The sequence below is a fragment of the Stegodyphus dumicola genome, chromosome 11, assembly GCF_044657685.1.
Source record: "Stegodyphus dumicola isolate Sdum_Otavi_A_Nest chromosome 11, ASM4465768v1".
NCBI classification, from domain to species: Eukaryota; Metazoa; Arthropoda; class Arachnida; order Araneae; family Eresidae; genus Stegodyphus; species Stegodyphus dumicola.
The window spans coordinates 20,266,701-20,287,696 of NC_140778.1; the positions used below are offsets into that span (position 1 = coordinate 20,266,701).

Genomic DNA, 20,996 nt, shown 5'->3' on the forward strand with positions numbered 1-20,996 from the left:
TAAGTGCTTAAGAGAAATACATTTTTATTGGTTGAAATTATTATTTCTTATACTTGAGTGTGTTTCTGTTTTTTTATTTATTTAGCATATTTAATGGTAATTTTATGGTTTGATTATGGTTTATAATCAAAAGTGGAAGGACATCATTAATGACTAACGAATTTTGTTAGTATAATTTAGCTACTTGTGTATGGCAAGAGTAGGAGATATTCAAGTTTGAGAACGAGAACCATGTAACAACGCGAGGAGTGATATTGTTTCTTTCGTGATAATAAAATTTTGTTTTCGTTGACACTGATTCTATTGTTTAAATAATCACCGCAGTTATAGTGTTTTAATGATAGAGACTATTCTTAATTCTATGATGCGAGTCTTTAATTAAAGGCTACTTCGTCCTGAAGTTTGATTTTATGATTTTAAGTGCTGAAAGCTGAAAAAGTCGGTGATACTTTTTTCTTCTAAGCTTTAACAATTTACTCAAAAATCTATTTTAAACACGCATATGCGTATTGACAAAGGTGATAAAAATTGTATGTGTGAAGTATGTAAGAAGATGTTTAGTGAAGAAGTTTATTTAAACAGGCATCTGCGTATTCACACAGAAGAGAAACCTCATGTGTGTGAAGTACGTAAGAAATCCTTTAGTCACAAATTTACTCTAAACACCCATATGCTTATTTACACAGGAGAGAAACCTCATGTGTGTGAAGTATGTATGAAGTCATTTAAGAAAAAGGGATATTTAAGCAGGCATATGCTTAGTCACACAGGAGCAAAACTTTATATTTGTGAAGTATGTAAGAAACCATTTAATCAAAAATATAATTTAAACAAGCATATGCCTATTCACACAGGAGAGAAACACACAGGACAAAAACCTTATATGTGTGAAGTATGTAAGAAGATGTTTAGTGAAAAAGCTCATTTAAACGTGCATATGCGTATTCACACAGGAGAGAAACCTTATATGTGTGAAGTATGTAAGAAATCATTTAATCAAAAAGCTCATTTAAACGTGCATATGCGTATTCACACAGGTGAGAAACCTTATATTTGTGAAGTATGTAAGAAGACGTTTAGTAAAAAAGATTATTTAAACAGGCATCTGCTTATTCACACAGGAGAGAAACCTTATATGTGTGAAGTATGTAAGAAGACGTTTAGTGATAAAGGTTATTTAAACAGGCATCTGCTTATTCACACAGGAGAGAAACCTTATATGTGTGAAATATGTAAAAAATCATTTAATGTAAAAGGTCGTTTAAGCAGGCATATGCGTATTCACACAGAAGAGAAACCTTATATGTGTGAAATATGTAAGAAGACATTTAGTATAAAGCGGCATTTAAACAAGCATATGCATATTCACACAGGAGAAAAATTGTATATGTGTGAAGTATGTAAGAAGACCTTTAATGAAAAATATAATTTAAACAAGCATCTGCTTATTCACACAGGAGAGAAATCTTATATGTGTGAAATATGTAAGAAATCATTTAATCAGAAATCTACTTTAAACAGACATATGTATATTCACACAAGTGAGAAACCTTATATGTGTGAAGTATGTAAGAAGACGTTTTGTGAAAAGTTTAGTTTAAATAAGCATCTGCTTATTCACATACATAGGTGAGAAACCTTATGTGTGTGAAGTAAGAACTAGTTTAGTGAGAAGGGTATTTTAAATAAGCTTATTCACACATGGGAGAAACCTTATATGTATAATGTATGCAAGAAATCATTTCAACAAAATGGTCTTTAAACAGCCATATGCTTATTCACACAGGAAAGAAGATGTGTTAAGTATGTAAAAAAAGCGTTTAGTGTAAAGGATATTTTAAACAAACATTTACTTATTCAAACAGGAGAGAAACCTTATATGTGTGAAATCCATTTAATCAGAAAAGTCATTTAAACATGCATAGTGGTATGTACACAGGAGAGAAACTGTATATGCTTATTCACACTGGAGAGAAAATTTGTATGCGTGTTACGTAAATATTCATTCATTTTCATAAAGAGGTTTTAAATATGGGTATAAACATAAGACAAATGTTATAAGTTGCGTGTGTAACAAGCCATTTAGAGCGATGAAGAAAATGTATGTCCTATCTACACGGAAGAGATGCCTCCAGTGTTTTGAACATATGTTAGAAATAACTTTTACTTAGTTTTGCAGTAACCGCTTGCAGCTAGAAAACCTCATTTGAGGTCATGTCTGGATTTTTCTCAGCAGTTGAGAGAATTGAGGTGCAGCAAAATTCTTAGAATTTAAATATGCAAATCTGAATAGCATAAAACATACTGGTGATGCTGTAGGAGAAATGTAAATTCTCATTTGAAGAAAATAAATTATAAACCATTTATTTGTATCCATAAATGAAATATTTTTCAAGCTATTTTTACATGATAATAAATGCTTTTATCTGCTGGATAATGAAGTCTATAAGAACTTCAAAAACTGAAATTTTAAAAGGTGGCTAAATGTTTCATCCAATATGTATGTTGTAAATTATATGTGTTTTGCTTTAAACTGTTTTTGTATTTCATAAATTACAAATAACAACTCTGCCATTACAGATAGCAATACCATTGGTGCCTCTCATGAAAACTGTATTATTTATTTCCACTTGTTATGAACAAGTACTGAAGACCATTCTTATTCAGGTCTAGTATCAAATTTGTCAGTGTATAAAATTTACAAAATCGGTGCAGTGTTCCATAACAGTGTTAGAACGACAAAATGAAATCTCCGAGATTTTCCAAGTTCGTAATAAGAAGAAATTTGGGAAACATCATTTCTCTGCAAGTAAGAAATCTATCTATGCATAATAGATATTTATTTTGAAAACTTTTATTCTTTCTTCATCTGATAGTGAAAAAAGTATAAAATAATATAATTTTATTTTCTGCTATCATATTATAAGATGAAATTATTTTCCATTTTGGGAACTGAGGAATATTTTGGCTCTAAAAAATTTAAAAAAAAAAAAATACTAAATGCTATAAAGCACATATTTAAAAAAAAAAATAAGCAATTTTATAAATACCATACTTGGTAGCTTTGTGTTAGGTGCTTTGGAAAGTACGAAATTTCGGAAGTACTGAGCGAAAGCAAAAATGTTACTGTAATTATTTTAAGATCAGTTTCATTTCTCTTCTTTAATGTTTTTTATGATAATTATATCCTGTGAAATTGTCTTAGTTTTCTCTGTAAAATTCTGTTTACACTTCTGATTTCTTTTATTTATTTATTTTGAAAATCTTGTGTCTGTCTGCTCGCAGAAAGTTTGTAGTGATGTCTTTTCGATTTTAGAAATTTCATCCTCAGTATTTAGAGGCATGTGATTCCTAAAAAATGTGACAAAATGATAAAGTCTTCTTGGTGTTAGTGTTTAATGGACACATTTTGTGAGAAATTTTGATGAATATCTTACTTTTCGGAGGATTTTTGGAAGAACATTGGAAACAAAATTAGGAACAGGTTTAGTATTGGTCCTTTTGTCGATTTTTTGATTTGGCGACAAACTTCAGTCGCCAATGTATACCCGGCTTTCAAGATTGGAAAAAAATGGCGGATTGTCAACAAATCCGATCCAGACTAAATAATAATCCTAAAAAATAAGCTCTTGATCAGAATAAACAGTCTTTCTCTAATTTTCAACATTTCTAGTACAGCTATGATAAATTCTTGAAACACTACCGTAAATGAATTTATGGCAGTGATTATGTTATGAGTAATGAAATTTACAAAAGGTTAATATTTTAAATTACAAAAATAATATTAATGTATTAAACATTAATATTTTAAGTAGTTAGTTAATATTTATATTATATTAGTACTTAGCTAATATTTTAAATTTTCAAAAGGTTAATTTTTATGTTATGAATAATGAAATTTACAAGAGGTTTATAAATGCATTTCAAACTAGTAGTATATGTTACTTTAGTTTCCCCTTAGATTCTGTTATTAAAAGACAATAAAAAAATATTTCAAAGTGAAGGAAATCAAATTAAATTTTAATGAGCAAGTTTTGTAGCAGCATTGGAAGTACTTTTCTATGATTAAATTTTGTAAATGGTAAAAATATTAAGAAGTGTGTATTGTTTAATCCCTAAATTTATTACAAGTAATTTATGTTTATAATTTAAAAGCTAAAATTAAATTATCATAATGAGTAAATTTTGTACCAATGGTAATAATACAACAGTCATCATAAATGATGATTTCTGTGAAAAATTCGAACAGTCCTTGGAATCCACTAGTGTTAGAGTGATAAGCCACTGAACAGTGGGAGTTCAGGCTGGCTATATGGGAGTTTTCGTGGTTTTTCGTACATGTAATGTGAATCTGAGCCAGTTTCTCTTAAAACGTACTTTTTGAAGGCATCCTTTCTCTGCTAGCCAGCATATATATTTATTTTCTATTCATAATTCTCTCTTATTTTCTTATTTCTTAATTCTAAATCTTACTTCTGAAGTGAAGAAGTGTTGCATCTATAGGTCGAAAAATATGGTCAGTATGTTTGCAAAATCCTGTTTAGTTTTGGACAGCATTTAAATAAAATAAATAATTTGTATATGATGCAAACAAAAATGCATTACACTATTTCATGTAGTGAATAATTAATCAGGGCACAAAGTATAATGTAACATTCTTTATTTTGTAACCAGAGTTATTTTATGCTTGGGATCGTTACTATCAATTTCCTCCATCCATTTTCCCACCAGAATCTAAATGAAGTTTTTAGTTTGTAAAACAAACCGTGTTTTTCCTTTCGAGGCCACGTTACTAGGTTGCTAGATAAGATAAGATTTGTAGTCTTCAGTCTTGCATGGTAATTGCTGATAGTTGAATTCCATGCCGGTTAACTTTTTAACCAACTTTGCATTAAATTGATTTATTTGAATTTAAATTTTACATTTGAACTTAATTGTTATCATAAGTTATCTTGCCTCAACTGGTTGACTGAGTTGTAAGCACAAAGTGTGCCTTATGTTCTGTACATCTAAACTTTATAAGAGAATAAAAGTATATCTTAACTTAATAAGAATATATCTAAACTTTATAATAATAATATTTAAAGACATTGAAATCAGTATCTAAGTGCTTGACATGTAGTCAAATTTTTATATATAAATTGTACTCTTACTTTTATTATAGAGTTTTTATTACAAAAAATTCAGATTTCTGTTAGATAAAATTTTAAGTAATGTAGAAAATTGGCATAAAATTTAAAATAAAAAGTCGACTGTTATGTCAACATACTATTAATAAAAGTAATAACACTCAGTGAAGGTTATTCATATACAGCTGTTAGGTTGTAAGATTTACAAAATTTGAGAACTGTAAATTATAAGCAATATATTCCATAATCTAAGCAACATTATATTTTTTATAGTCAGTCAAATTATAAAAATGTTATAAAAGCAATAATTTTGGTCCTGATTTGAACCTATGAATTCATGCAATTACACATCCCTATAGTTCCAATATGAGGCAAAAAAGTATTTTTAGACCATGGTAATTTTGATCTCCTTAGCAAAGGAAACACAAAGAGTTTACCTTCTGCTACTGAAAATGTGTTTTTTTTTCTTGGGGGATTGAGTTTATAATAATATGCAGAGTTGACATATGAAAAAATGTCAAGACTCATGTGATGTAATATTAAAAGCATCAGTTTTAACTATCGAATTTTAAGCTAAAGGACCGCCAGATGCATCGTGTGTCCATTACTTTTTAATTGAATATTGTTTTAGTATCCTGACCTTCAGTTTGATCACATTCTGTGTAACATAGGTGTCGGGGGGAGGCGGGAAAGCAAAATGTAAACAAACAGAGCTTATGTCTTTTTAGATTTCAACGTTCGTGTTTCTGATATCCCTTTAAAACCTTTTTGCTACTATGTGGAGTCTTTTAGGGTTACTATGTAGGGTTCTATTATGCTTGGCATTGCTTTTATCTCTTGTATTTCACTTTAAGCAAGTATAGAAAAGTTAAGTCTAAAATTTTTTGGAAGACAAAAAAAAAACTGATATAGTTAAATGTTCATAGCTGCAAATGTCACGATCTCATGCGTTCATTCATGTATAGAAGTAGTAAGCATTCTTCTTATGTTTGTTATTTGCTGCTGTTTTTATGGTTTTTGACGCTACTTTTTCTGAATTTTTTATCAAGCAATAGATGGAGTTATTTTCAAATAACAAAGCATGTTGTCGGCAACAGGAATATTTGTCTGCGGATGTAAAACTACAATAGCAGATACAAAGTAGGAAGAGTAATTAAGTAGACATGGAATGAAAGGGAATGTTTCAATGAAAATGAAAGACATTTGCCTTGAAATATGTCCAGCAAATTACTGTTCAGTGGAGATGTTGACAGTGCTGATTAAGAACCACGAAGCGGTACAAGTAGTCTAACGTGGGCATACTCATTCTTAAACAGACATGGGTAGTATTTGCATTATATCATGATAAAAATATATTTACTGATGCCCATTGGCGATTTTCTGCAGTACACGGATACCGAACAGCACATAAATCACCGCTCCACAAAACGAAAATAACAAGTCAAAGATTTGCACAAAGTCGCTATCCATGTACACATCAACCTATTTTCACAACAAAAAAATATCAGAGAATTGTACAAATTTGGCATTGCGCACTCTGATTTTAACCATGTACACATTGACGTATTTTCACTTGAAAAAAACAATAGAAAATTGCACAAACTTGCCATTGCGAATTCCCTTGACTTTGTCCATATACACATCGATCAACATATTTCGATCAATATATGACATTTTTCGCTTAAAAAGTCAAATGTTATACAGTAGAGTCAAACAAAAAATGCATAATCTCAATACACTACATTTTAAATTAAACAATAAAATAACTTAAAAAAGGAAATTCATATGAAACAACTTCATAATAATACAAGGGGCACCCTTCAATCCACAACCCATGTCATTAATCATCCCGTAAGTTTTGTTAAATCCTGCAAATAGTGCACATACCCAATCTACTTAATGTGATGGCTTCTGAAATTAAAATTACAAAAAAAATAGTGACCAGCAAAATTTAGCTCATCACCTTCAGCATGAAGTTATTTAGAATGGCCATGATCCACTGAAAATTTTTTTTAACTGTGATTAAAGAGTTCTCTCCATTAGGGTAATATGTGTCTGACAATTTCCTTAATGACACCATCCCCACATTGGAAGAAGAGGCCCTTTTCAGGTCCATACAAGATCTGATAAAAAGTAAATAATATATTGCTATATGAAAGTATGCGAGTTGTTTTAAACAGTTTTATAATAGAATTAATTCGAAATCTATTGCAGTGTTAATGCTATAAGCTAATTTTTGATTACATCTGATTAATATTGGGCTTTTCTACTAGCCTGAATTTAATAGCAATAATTGTAATTTTTGATCTCCTGACTTTTGGGTAAATTTGACTTACACATTTACTTACGTATGTGTATCATGCCTTATCTGCTAAATTAACCACATACTACTGAAACCATTGCCCTTGGTGATGAAAAAATGCATTGGTTCCAAGCAATGAGATATATGCTGGTAGAGAGCGTATCGCAACTTCCAGCCGGTTCCAACATTAGTGTCATGTGACTGCTGGTCAAATTCCGAAAGTCCGGAAATTCTTTACATTGTTTTCTATGGGACGAAAGACTGCTGCTCTGCTTGGTCACATAAAATTTAAGAAAAAAAATGGTTATTCACTGCAGTGCCTGTGGATGTAAAGAAAGGAAGGAGGACTTGTAACCTTTCATAGGTAAGTTAAAACTGCATGATTTATTATTTTATTTCCAATATTTTGTCATTTTACTATCTCTGTTGAATTGGTTGGAAAGTTTCATCCATATTGTATAAGAAAATTGCCACTGTATATGACATTTTCAGCATGTATTATTAGCATCAAAGTGTATTAATGAGGCCCACCAGCGGCCGAGCGGTAAAGTCGCTGAACACTGGTAGTTCGGTCCAAGGTTCGAATCCCGCGAACGGGCTGGCTGCATGGGCGTTTTCGTGGTTTTCCCCGTGTGTAACGTGTATACGAGCCAGTTTCCCTTAGAAAGTCCTCAACGAAGGCATCCCTTCCCTTAGGCGGATAGCCCTCGAGGCTTTGCCATAATCACACACACACAAAGTGTATTAAATACTGTGATACTATTTACTGGAATCACCGTTTACAAATAATTGATTTTATATGTTTTTTCCATGTACTCTGTTGAAATAGAAAGCTGCGCCAATTGGCGTTAACCTTTTTACGCCAAGTCGTACGCGTTTTGATTTCGTAAACAATTACTGCCTGCGATAAAAAAAAAAGAAAAATGCTATTATTAGCATTAAATTATTGAGAAAAGATTGTACGATATGTTTACTTTGTTATAAAAAAAGCTGAAAATCTTGATTCATGCAATATTGAACGTAAACAGTTAAACAGCATTATTTAAAAAATCAGATTACTTTTATAAAGCTCAGTGCTTTATCATTATTTTCTATAAAATCAATTAAAATCAAAATAATCTGAATTATAATTCTGTCTCATCTACGATGCTGTTAGAAATTTATCGTAATTGAAAAGATATGATGTGAAAAATTTACCATATTTTAAATAGTATTTAAAAAAAAAAGGAGAGTGAGAGAATTTTTAACTATAATATCATTTTGATTCTAATGATAAATAAAGTCAAAAGTTGTTAATCCGGACTCGTCGGGGCTTCGGCGATTCTGGATTATCGATTTTTCCGGATTATAGATCATCAGTTTAAATCTCGTAAGATGGCATGCAGGGATTCTAAAATTAAAAATATGAAACCTTAATTTATGAAATAAAGAACAACTATGATCTAAAGGGTATCAAAATTTACAAAAAAAAAAAAAGAAAAAAGCTTAATATTTATTTGTTTACTTTATTAAACATTTTTTTCAATGTAAGTTGTTTAAGTTGCTTCATTTTATGTGATAATACTTTCTCTTTAATTCTATAAACAGACATAATTTCTTGTTCAGTTACTTGTTCTGATAAAAAGTAAATAATATATTGCTATATGAAAGTATGCGAGTTGTTTTAAACAGTTTTATAATAGAATTAATTCGAAATCTATTGCAGTGTTAATGCTATAAGCTAATTTTTAATTACATCTGATTAATATTGGGCTTTTCTACTAACCTGAATTTAATAGCAATAATTGTAATTTTTGATCTCCTGACTTTTGGGTAAATTTGACTTACACATTTACTTACGTATGTGTATCATGCCTTATCTGCTAACTTAACCACATACTACTGAAACCATTGCCCTTGGTGATGAAAAAATGCATTGGTTCCAAGCAATGAGATATATGCTGGTAGAGAGCGTATCGCAACCTCCAACACTGTTCAAGTTCCATTGTTCAAGTCCCTTTAATTGCTGTGCCGAGAATACCGACTAACTTGTCAATCGAAATTTTTTTCGTTTTCACTAACCTCTCTGTCACATTCTTCATGTCTTTATCCATTTTTTTTCAGCAATTCCACTTTTTGTTTGTTGGACATCGAAACATACTTTCATTTTGTAGATCCTTTGGAAGTTCCAGCATCGGAAATTCTATTTGACATAATCGAAATTTCAAGTTTACTTTTATAAAATTGTTCTTACAGTCTGCAAAAAATAGTAAGCGGGATCCAATTCGAAGATTAAGGAACAACGTAATCATTAACATTAACTGAAATAGATAATTAAATAATTTTAGCTGACACCATCTGTTATTCATTAAACGCGCAGGCGAAAACGTATTCTGCACTTGCGCACACGCATATGCGCAATAGTCAAGGTCTTACGCGCACGTGTAAAATGCCTGTGCTCATCGGCAAAAAGTTTTTAGCTTTGAGGTCCGAATTAACGAGTTTTGACTGTACTGAGTTGAAGTTTGTTACCGTTTGATACATATTCAATATAAAATATTTGTTATAGTTAATAAGATGTATTGGTCCCCCCATGACATACACGTGAGTGTGGAAATCAGTAATTAAGATTGCATTATTTTGTTCCAGTAATATAATCTCAAGAAAAGGGAGGTGGTGCTCATTTTAGAAGTTTAACCTACATGCAGTGAAATATAATTGAGTTTGTTAATAGATTTTTATGAAGAAAGAATTGTTGATGGCAAAATAAAGTAACTTTGATCAACATTGCCTTGAGCACAAATTTTTTCCCATCATTAAGAATCTAATTTGAAAGTTACTCATTTTCTTTTAAATTTCACTTTACTCTCTTTTCTCCAGAAGGCACCTTTTGACCTGTAACTTGATGTATTACAAATTGTGTTTTTGAATGTACGTACTATTGTAAAATAATTTTAAGAGAACTTTGAGGTGGTCCAAAAGGACCCTTTTGATTTCCATTCCAATACAGAATCACGAAATAAGAATTCTCATGTAATAAAAGGTTAAGGGGAAAAATGCCAGCCCCCATATACAGACAATTATATGATTGTTTTGACTCTAGTTTTAGGTATATTTACATTTTTTCCAATAAAAAATTACTACACTTTTAAAATTTCATAATATTTTCCAGCATGTACTTAAAGAATTCTTAAATGATTCTGAAAAATTACCATTCTTCTGCAGTATACCTGTATGACCTGGCATACATATATGTGTGTAATTTAATACTTCATTTGCTACTTTAGTACAATTAAGTTTTTTTGTTTTGTTTTTCATTTATAGTTTCCCTAAAGATCCAGAAAGGCAAAAACAATGGGAAGTACAACTGCGGCGGGAAAACTTTAGAGTTAACCAAGTATTCAAAGTTTCAAACATTTTACATCAGACTGCTCTGATAGAACAAAGTTTGGAGGCACCTGGTTAAAGGCCACAGCAATTCCAACATTTTTTAATTTCCCTTCTCACTTACAAAAAAAATTTTACAACCGAAAGTCACCAAAAACGCCACTTCACCCCAATCAAGAAGAGTCTATGCACTATTCAGAAAGTGAGTGATGTTCTATTTTCAATTTTAGTATCATGTACTTAACATATTTATTTACGTGTGTGACAGAGAGTCAAGGAAGAAATTGTACTTTGATTAAATGTTTACTTAATTACTTTGATTAAGTCTAACATAACATGCTGTGATTTAGTAGTTTTTTCTATGAATTCTATTAATTGTATTGGTTTCAATATGTTAAATAGCATTTTTAGAGAGAAAAATAGTTTTGTAAGTAGGTGAATTTTGTTGCATTCTAGACTTATATTCAGTTTAGAATTTCCAGAATGTTTATAATTTACTTGGTACTTTTCCGTTTTGCCGGCGCAAGCGATAAAGTCGCCAATAATGGTACAACCCATGCCAAACGAAATATTCTCGCTGGTAACCTTTTACGCCTCATTTTCAAAACAAGTCGCAGCTTTTTCTTATCAGATTGATTGTTTCTTTCAATACTGGCATATCATTACATATAATTTTTATCAGATAGTTCAGTTTTATGTTTAAGGCAATTTTCGGTAATTAAGTTAATTAGGATGCAATCACAGCACTTACCCGAAGCCGAAAAATATAGAAAAGGTAAAGTCAAGGGTTAAATTCATCAATTCTAATGAGAATGCATTAGCGAAGTAAAGCACTGCAGTTTTACATAATTTCTGAGTAAGCTATTTGTACGAATTGAAATATTTCTTGCATTTAAACTTGTGTTCCAAATTAAGATTTAACTTGAAATTAATGTGGATAATTACTAAGAGCATTAGATTTTTGTAGAGTAGTTTACGTGAGATGAGATTGCTTGGGGTCACGTGATATGAACCGGCGAATCAGGATGTTGAACCATGAAAGCATAGTAAATTCTTAATGTCTTTTTACAAATTTGTTGTCTTTATTTATTGGCTTTTTATAAAATTTTAAGCGACATTAAAAGGTTTATGCCTTCTTTTTTAAAAAGAATTCTTAGAACTAACATTTTTTTAATATTTTTTACGTGTATACTGTATGTTGTCGCCAATAAAGTCTGCTTGGCGAGATTTGCGCCGGCGAAACGGAAAAGTACCATTTACTTTTAGCCTACTTTTTTATTTATGTTTCAGTTTCATTTGTAAATTAAATTTAATGAACTTAGCTTGAAAATTTCATGCAATTGCTAATTAAAGCAACTAAAAACACTTGAACTATTACACGATAAAGTAATCTGAGATTATGGAACTTTTAAAACTTAGTTTATATCTACAACATCTTTCCTGAACTCTAATATTTTTCAAGGTATTTCAGTGCTAAGGATGAGGGGGGCTGAAAGTCTCTGTGCCCTGGACCCCCAAGAGTCCCTCATTCAAGCTACTGTAAAGCCACTGAACATGGTAGTTTGCTGAAGTGTGAAAGTCCGGGGTTCTGTTCTACCGCATAGTTATCAACCACCCAGTTGGAGTTTTTCAGAGTGTTCTACAGACGTCATGTAAATAGGTACTAGAGTGTAGCAAGGAGTACAGTCCTTGTCCTGATAAAAATAAAAATCATTTTTAAGAAGTGGTGAAAGGGTTTCACATTGTACTTTTAGTCAATTCATTGCAATCATAGCAGAAGTTATCAGGATGATTTCACCTCCAGCATGACATAAAATTAAACAGTAGATGACTGATTGGTATTAATAACTTACACACACATACTACAATGCATTTTTAAAAAGTCGGAGGGAAAGAATTTGATAGTTTAACAAAATTTAAACAATTTTGAAACACAGAATCAATGCACAGAATACTGAAAGTTTGACTCTCTGATCACAAAACAGGTACTGAGGGAAGATAATGATACACAACTACAGTGATAAAAGCAATAAAATTAAAAAAGTGTCAAAGCAGAAAATTTACTGAGACAAACATGAAGCATAGGGAATATTCAGCCCTCCTTCCCTGATTGGCTTCTAGCCAAAATCATTGAGCTATATATGGTGTTTGGTTTTGTGGATGTTTGAATATGTATAAAATAAGTGAAAAGCTTGTGAAGAAAAAAAACCCATTATTTATTTTTTACTAATTTAAGGTGGCAAATTACCCTCAGAATCTCCTTGCTTGCTATAAATATTCATGTTTTATAACTTTTAATTCTGTATCCTCTCAGAAAGACATTACGCAAATAAAATAATCATTTCCTCCAGACCAATCCAATTTTTATCAGCAATAAAATTACTGAAATGCGGTTATTAAGCTCCAGCTAAGTATGATTTATAAATAATAATAATTATTAATTATGTAACACTTATATTTAATATTTCGTCTTGAAATCTGTTTTAGGTTCAAGAACATCTGTAACTCCTGAAAGAAGGAAATGGCTTCATTACTTGGGAGATTTTAATGATGAGGATGTTACATCTCCAAGTAAAGCAAAAAAAGTTTTTGAACTAGCTCAGCAGCAAAATATCAGCATAAAAGAAAAATTAAATTGTTAGATAAACAGAACAAAAGACTGAAGAAGCGTGTGGCCTCATTAGACGAGCTGCTGACTGAGTTAAAAACTCAGAATTTAATATCTGATTCAGCGTCAACAATTTTAGGGGTAAGCTTAACAACTTTTTACAACATTCAGTTTTGTATCTCTCTTACAATTATTTTATCTATCATTTCCCAGAGAAATTGTGCTGTTATCAGTTGTTTTGTTTCTTAACTATAACTTAATTTAGGGATAATCCATAAATGATGTTGCACTTTTTCATAACATTTTTTATCCTCCTTCCCTTACCAAATGTCAGGCTATTACATAAACATATACTTCTGATTTAAAGCTGGGAAATGCTGATCTAAATCATTTAGTAAGGATCAGTAGAATTTTTATTAATGTCAGGAAAGTTGTTTTAGCCCCTATGGAAAGAAATACCCTCAATTTTTGTAATTTCAAAATTTAATCGGCTGAATTAAATGCTTTTTTTAACCAAAATGTGTGTGATGTCACACTTTTTATTACTCTTCTTCCCCCTTGTGACAATTGCACAAACCCCCTCTGCCCTCAGAGCATGACATCATTTTTGGATGGCCCCTTATTATGCACCATAAGATATAATGAATACTTGCTGAGAATTTTCAAAATGTAATAATCAGAAAAATATGTCTAATCAAGTAATTCTTTGATTAAGGAAATGACATGCAGGGTGCAATGTCACAGATTGTATTTCCATTAGTGTCATGAAAATATTCCATCTGTAGGTTTTTTTTTAAATATCTTTGAGGTGACCATTACATAAAAATGTTATAAGTTAATGCTAAAACTCATCTATGTTTGTTTTATTATGTTATATTTAAAATTTTTATGTTTAATATTATATTAAAATCTTAATTTTTTTTGCTCCCTTCCTCTAGTTGTCTGGAGCTGCAGGGGATATCATAGAGAACCTTGAATGTAGTAATTCAAGATCTGAATATTCAGAAGACCTCCGAACATTTGCCATGACTTTAAATTTTTATTCAGCAAAAGCATATACTTATGTCAGACAAACGTTCAACGACAGTCTTCCCCATCCTTCTACTTTAAGAAGGTGGTATAGTAAAATGAGTGGTTCTCCTGGATTTATGAAGGAAGCCCTACAATCATTGAAAATTAAAGCAGAAGAAGCTTTAAAGATAAACAAAACCATTTATGGAGCTCTTATTGTCGATGAAATGGCAATACGATAACATATTGAATGGGATAGAACTCATTTTACTGGATATGTTGACTTAGGTACTGACATAGATGATGATGAGCTGCCTCATGCAAAAGAGGCTTTAGTTTTCATGGTGAATGCCATTAATGGAAGCTAGAAGGTTCCAGTTTCGTATTTTTTGATAAATGGGTTAAATGCTCTAGAAAGAGCCAATCTTATTAATGAGGCCCTTCATTATCTTCATGAGACTGACATTTGATGGTTACAGTTGCAATATTGCTACTTTTAGCAATGCATTAGGTGCAAATTTACAAAGCAATAATTTGATCAAATATTTTCCACACCCTGTCACCGAAGACAAAGATATAATGATCCTTGCCATAATGGATCCTTGCCATATGTTGAAGCTTGTTAGAAATTGCTTGGCATCAAAAGGATCCATTGTGTATGGTGACAGTGGCTTCATTTTGTGAGAGCATATAACCAATTTAGAAAAATTTCAAAAGGAGCAAGGCCTTCATGCTGCAACAAAGTTATGGGCATGGCACATAGAATGGTATCGTGAAAAAATGAAGGTTAAACTTGCAGCCCAGGTTCTCAGTAATAGTGTTGATGCTCTTTTATATTTAGAAAACAATTTAAAACACCCACATTCATTGGCTGTGCTCCAACCATAAAATTTTTTAAAATATTCAATAGCCTTTTTGACATCTTAAACAGCAAAAACCTATTAAGTAAAGATTTTAAATCTCCAATTAAATCCCAAAATAAAGATACTATATTAAATTTCTTAAATACAGCACAGGAATACATAAAAAACTTAAGAACGAGTAAAATTGGAGAATACATATTGCATAGCAACAGGAAAACAGGATTTTTAGTTTGCATCAATAGTATTAAATCGCTATATATTGAGCTGTGTAAAATTTCACCTCACCCATTAAACTTTTTCCTCACATACAAATTATCACAGGACCACCTTGAGTTATTTTTCAGTGCTATATGCACAAAAGGTGGTCACAACAACAACCCTACTGCAAAACAATTTAAAGCAGCATATGTTCACCATTATATAATGACATCGGGTAGTGCAAATTGCATTGTTTTAGATGGTACAAATATTTTAAATGTGAGCATCCGAAAAAGAGCCCATGAAATTTCACAGTACAAAAATTTTTATCAATTATTATTTTTACTCTTTATTTCAAAGTGTATCAAAAAGTTATTCGGTATCGAGATAGCAAATTGAGTAGAATATAAAGTTGTATTGGTTTTCGAAATTGAGATTAAATATTAAATCATATTAGCGTACCACAAAATAACCAAAACAAATGTAACTACTTCTACCCAAGAAGTATGAACAAGTTACCATAAAATTAACAAGTGCGTATTTGTATACCAGTTTTGCCCAAAAATTGTGTTTGGAGATCGGAAAATGATGCCAAAAGTTCCTGGCGCAACGGTCCTCTCTGATTGGTTAAATTTCTCCATTTCCCGGCAGGTTTTAGCCGCCCGTGGAAGAACCTGCCTCTTGAAATCCTCGGGAAGCCGAAAGTTGAACAAGCGTCTAGCCCCTCAGACGTTTCCTCCCTGAACATCTGCGCAGATTACTGTGCATGTCATCATTTCCCTGAAGCCTATTCCTCTCCTCAAAGCTGTTATTCATTCTTGCTCTGTGCACTGCTCTAATTGAGTGTGATTGCTGAAACATTTCTCTTTCATATTTTACTTTGATTATCATGTCTTCTACACAAAATCAAGGAAAACAGCCCTTTTCAGGGCCAAATACTTCTCTTTACTCAGAAAGAATTTTGTTTCCTCAGGTGTGCGATAATTTCAATTATTCTGATTCTATTGTGAATGGTATGCACGATTGTGCAAATGATATTAGTGTGGCTGAGAGAAGTATTTTACAGCCAAATACTTCTGTTTCCTCAGAAGGAATTTTTGATTTTGAATGGAATCAAAATCTGGAAAGAGTAATCGTGTGGGAGAATTCCAATTCTAGTATATGTGATAATTCTGATTCTGTTGTGACTCATATGGTTAAGTGTGAAAATGAATTTAGTGTGGCTGAGAATGATTTTGTTTGCTCTGTTTGTTTAAAAGCTTTCAAATATAAATACAATTTAAAACGCCACGTATATAAATTTCATCATAGTAATACTACATTAATTGAATCTTTAAAAAATCAAAGTTCTGTTGTGTGTCATAAGGAAAGTTCTAGTAGTATGCTTGATCGTGCAAATGATTTTAGTGTGGCAGAGAGTAATTTTGTATGTCCTGAATGCTTGAAAACTTTCAGAAATAAATACAATTTGAAATGCCATGCAAATATATTACACTCTAATAATACTAGATTAATTGATTCTTTAAAAAGTGATCGATCACTAAGCTATAAATGTGAGGACTGCCATCTGAAATTTAGTGACCTAAAAAGTTTGAAATATCATCAAAATAAAATTCATAGTTTGAAAGTCAATCAAACGGGTAATTATGTGTGACCTCTATGTTAATGTTATGCTAATTTTGAAAAGCGAGAAATAATATTTCATGTCAAGAATGTTCATGATGTTGATATGAATCATACTGAGATAGAATTTAATTCATTTAATGATTTTTTGGCATGGAAGGCAGAAATTGAAAATAATACGAAGTCAAAATTTGTTTCTTATGGGAGTAAGCATAGTAATATACATGGTGTAAAATATTATAATTTCAGATGCCACCGTTCAGGAAATTTTATATCAGAAAGTAAGGGTCTGCGTCAGTTAAAAATCCTTGGTAGCAATAAAATAAATGCATATTGCCCAGCTGCATTAAAAGTAATAGAACATACAGATGGCAAATGTGTAGTGTCATATCAGAAAATACATATTGGGCATCAGAATGATTTAGGTCACTTATTTTTAACAACAGATGAAAGAAAAAATCTTGCGTCAAAGATAGCAGCAAAAATTCCTCTGAATAATATTTTAGATGAAATTAGAAATTCTATACCAGATACTGGGCTTGAGAGGGTTCATTTACTTATGAAAAAAAAAATTACATAACATTGAAAAATCTTTCAGTTTGTCTACTAATTCTGTGAAACATGAAAATGATAGAGGTCAGTGTCAGTGTAGGTCAGTGTAGATATGTGGGTACAAGAAATGCAAAATTCTGAAAATCCATGCATTTTATTTTATAAAACCCTGGGATCAACATGTGCGCAATATTCATTCCTGAAAGAAAATGATTTTGTTTTAATAATTATGACAGAAGCACGAGGAGAGATACTGAAAAAATTTAGTTCTGATTGTTAATGTATTGATGGTACACATGGGGTGAATGGATACGGATTTGAACTCATGACTTTACTTACAATAGATGATTTGCGCCAAGGATTCCCATGTGCTTTTTTAATTTCTAATCAATGTGACTAACCTGTGCTATCAAATTTTTTTTTTTTTTTTTTTTTTTTTTTTTTTTTTTTTTTTGTGTGTGTGTGTGTATTAAAGAAAAAGTTGGGCAAATACAACCACAAATATTTATGTCTGATATGGCTGAATCTTTTTTTAATGCTTGGAAGGCTGAAATGGGTTTACCATAGAAACATCTTTTTTGTGCATGGCATATTGATAGAGCCTGAAAAAATTTTTAAAAAATCAATGGTGCTGAAAAACAGGCAAAAACACATAAAATTATTAGATCTCTCTTAGAAGAACAAGACATTCATACTTTTCATATGCTGACAGAAGCAGCAGTAAAATTACTTAAAGAAGATCCTGACACTATTGAATTTGCAAATTACTTTGAAACATATTATTTACAAAATACATCCAGCTGGGCATAGTGTTACAGACTTCACAGTGGTATTAACACAAACATGCACATCGAACGAATGCCCCGAACATTAAAATATATCTATCTACATGGGGAAAATGTTAAGAGATTGGATAAGGCTATACATAGTATTATGAGATTTATTAGAGATAAAATGATTGATCGCTTAATTACAGCAAACAAAGGTAAATTGACAAGCAAGATACGAGATTTAAGAATCGGACATAAAACAAGTGAAACACTATCTTTACAAGTAATACAAAATGAGAATGGGTGGTCTGTGTCATCTACACAGAATACAGAAATATACACTATACAGGAAAAGAACAAAACATATACATGTGCACTGAGTGCAATATATGCATTCACCAATATCTATGCAGCTGTATTGATTCTTCAGTTAGGTGGAATATGTGCAAACATATACATTACTTACATCAATCAGCACACTACAAATACTGCTATTTATACGGATACTACAACGCATAATGAATCTCCACTTATTATAAATGACGAAAAGGAACTAATTTTGCATGAAGTAGCAAAAACAAAGTCACAGACCCTTTCACTGGAACATAGAAAGAATGAACTAAAATGTGCTTAGAATTAGTAGATTCAATAAAATCTGACAAACAGTGTGATGTGTTAAGCAGGATTTTAAAATCATCACCTCCACAATTAGAAGCTGTTAATATGTTAAATGCGCAAGAAATACATTTCCCAAATGCTAATAAAGATATTCCAGCTAATAAAAATTTAATACCCCAAAGATTCTCAAATACAAAAAAAAGAAAAGGAAACTGACCAAACTTGTACAGTAACTTCACACAATGAAGACACTAATACGATTCTAAGCATTATTTTAGATCACAAAAATTTTACCTGTAGTCCCACTGAAGAATCTTGACACATCTAATGAAAAATATATATTTTAACAATAGTCATTAGTACCTATTCACAATTCTTTTTGCCCATTTTTATCATCTAAACATCTTCCTTCAACTGCCCCTGTGTTTTATATTTTATTATGTGTCTGGTGATACTTTTATTTATATAATACTCTCTCTCTCATTCTTCAAAACTTCTCTTTAATAATAAGATAATTACTAAGGTGACCAATTTTTTTACAATGAAAATGAGAACAAAAAGTTTAAGAAAAAAGTAAATCTCAAATAAATGAAACGTTTCATTAATTTAAACAAAAATACAACAATTATGTTTACATCTCTTTTAATTATTTAATAAAAGGAATATTTTTCCATTGAATGAATTTTTTTTGTCAATAGATCATTTTCTAACAAAATACAAGAAATATCGAAGCAAGAAATAGTCTTCATATTGAATTTTACGGTAGGTGCTGCAGCTAAAGTATCAACATTCAATCTTGATTTCTCACTTGTCCAAAATCATGACCAATTGAAAAAACTCTTTCAACTGCTGCATTAGTTCCAGGGCAACAAAACAAATATTCATCAAGAATAACTAAATTTTCATATAAAATGTGTTCATTTTTAAAATGGTTAAAAATTTCCACCCATCTTTTATCAATTTCAATATGTTGATTTTCCCATTGTTGTAATTTATCAGTTCTTAAATATATTTTCAATCTTCTAATTTCTTCAAACAGATGATTGTCATCGATTTATATATCAATCATTTCTTTCAATAAAAACTCAAAACAATTTTCAAATATCTGCCCAGTTGACTTGTGCTGAAGTCAAAAAGCACCATTTAAAACTGTTATTTATTGTGATGATATTTTCTGACCATTCTTAGACATATTGAAAACACATTTCATAAAACTTTTGTGCTTCTTTGGTAAACGTTTCCATTATACCCAGATTTGATTCCTCGACAATTCCCTTTTTATTGTTAAAGGAATGAATTTTTCTTCAAATCGTGATTTATATTGTAGGATAAAATCGTTCAAAATAAGGCAGACTTCTGTAGCTGAAACACTTTCACATTCAATCTTTTGAATCGTTTTGTGGAAAACACATGCCTGATTATGGACAAAATACATTAAAAACTCCGATAATTCATTATTGAAAAAAGATTCCAGAATTTTTTGAAATTTGTCTAAACTTTAAAAAAAAATATGAACAGAGAGGCTGAAGTAATTGTAAAGCACGCTCTATAACAGGTGTTAAAGCAGGCTATCTAACTTTTGAATATCCTAAAAGTTTCTTGTATTCAACATTTGAAGCTTCACAAATTTTTTAAAAAATTCACACGAACTGTAAAATGACTAAAATACAAATAAATTGTCGTTATTATTACTTCTACAACAATTGGCATGGCAGATGACACTGTGTATATTGCATTTGAGAAAATATGTGCCTTACAACCTATGCCTAGTATTTTCTTTTGGAGTGAATCTGGTAATTTTACATAGACATTATTTACTCCTTTGCTTCTTCACCCACCAAAATTTGTGTTTGTATTATCTGCTGTTAGCGCGACAACTTTTTTTTTTTTTTTTTTAATATATATTTCAAATTGTTTTCATTTATTACTCTGTATAGGTGTTTCGCCAAAATTTCA

At 31.0% G+C, this 20,996-nt stretch overlaps 1 protein-coding gene across 1 annotated transcript; it reads left to right on the plus strand.

Annotated features, from left to right (window-relative positions):
* The first annotated feature begins 209 nt into the window (after positions 1 to 209).
* On the plus strand, positions 210 to 20,716 carry LOC146993825 (uncharacterized). Its single transcript, XM_085826555.1, has 4 exons — positions 210 to 2,809; positions 10,735 to 10,999; positions 13,285 to 13,546; positions 14,344 to 20,716. The coding sequence occupies exon 1, from the start codon at positions 503 to 505 to the stop codon at positions 1,631 to 1,633; it is 1,131 nt and encodes a 376-aa protein (XP_085682681.1). The 5' UTR covers positions 210 to 502; the 3' UTR covers positions 1,634 to 2,809; positions 10,735 to 10,999; positions 13,285 to 13,546; positions 14,344 to 20,716.
* The last annotated feature ends 280 nt before the right edge of the window (positions 20,717 to 20,996 follow it).

What these genes read in the sequence shown, in the direction of transcription:
- LOC146993825 (XM_085826555.1), top strand. Translation starts at nt 503, where the DNA reads ATGCGTATTGACAAAGGTGATAAAAATTGTATGTGTGAAGTATGTAAG.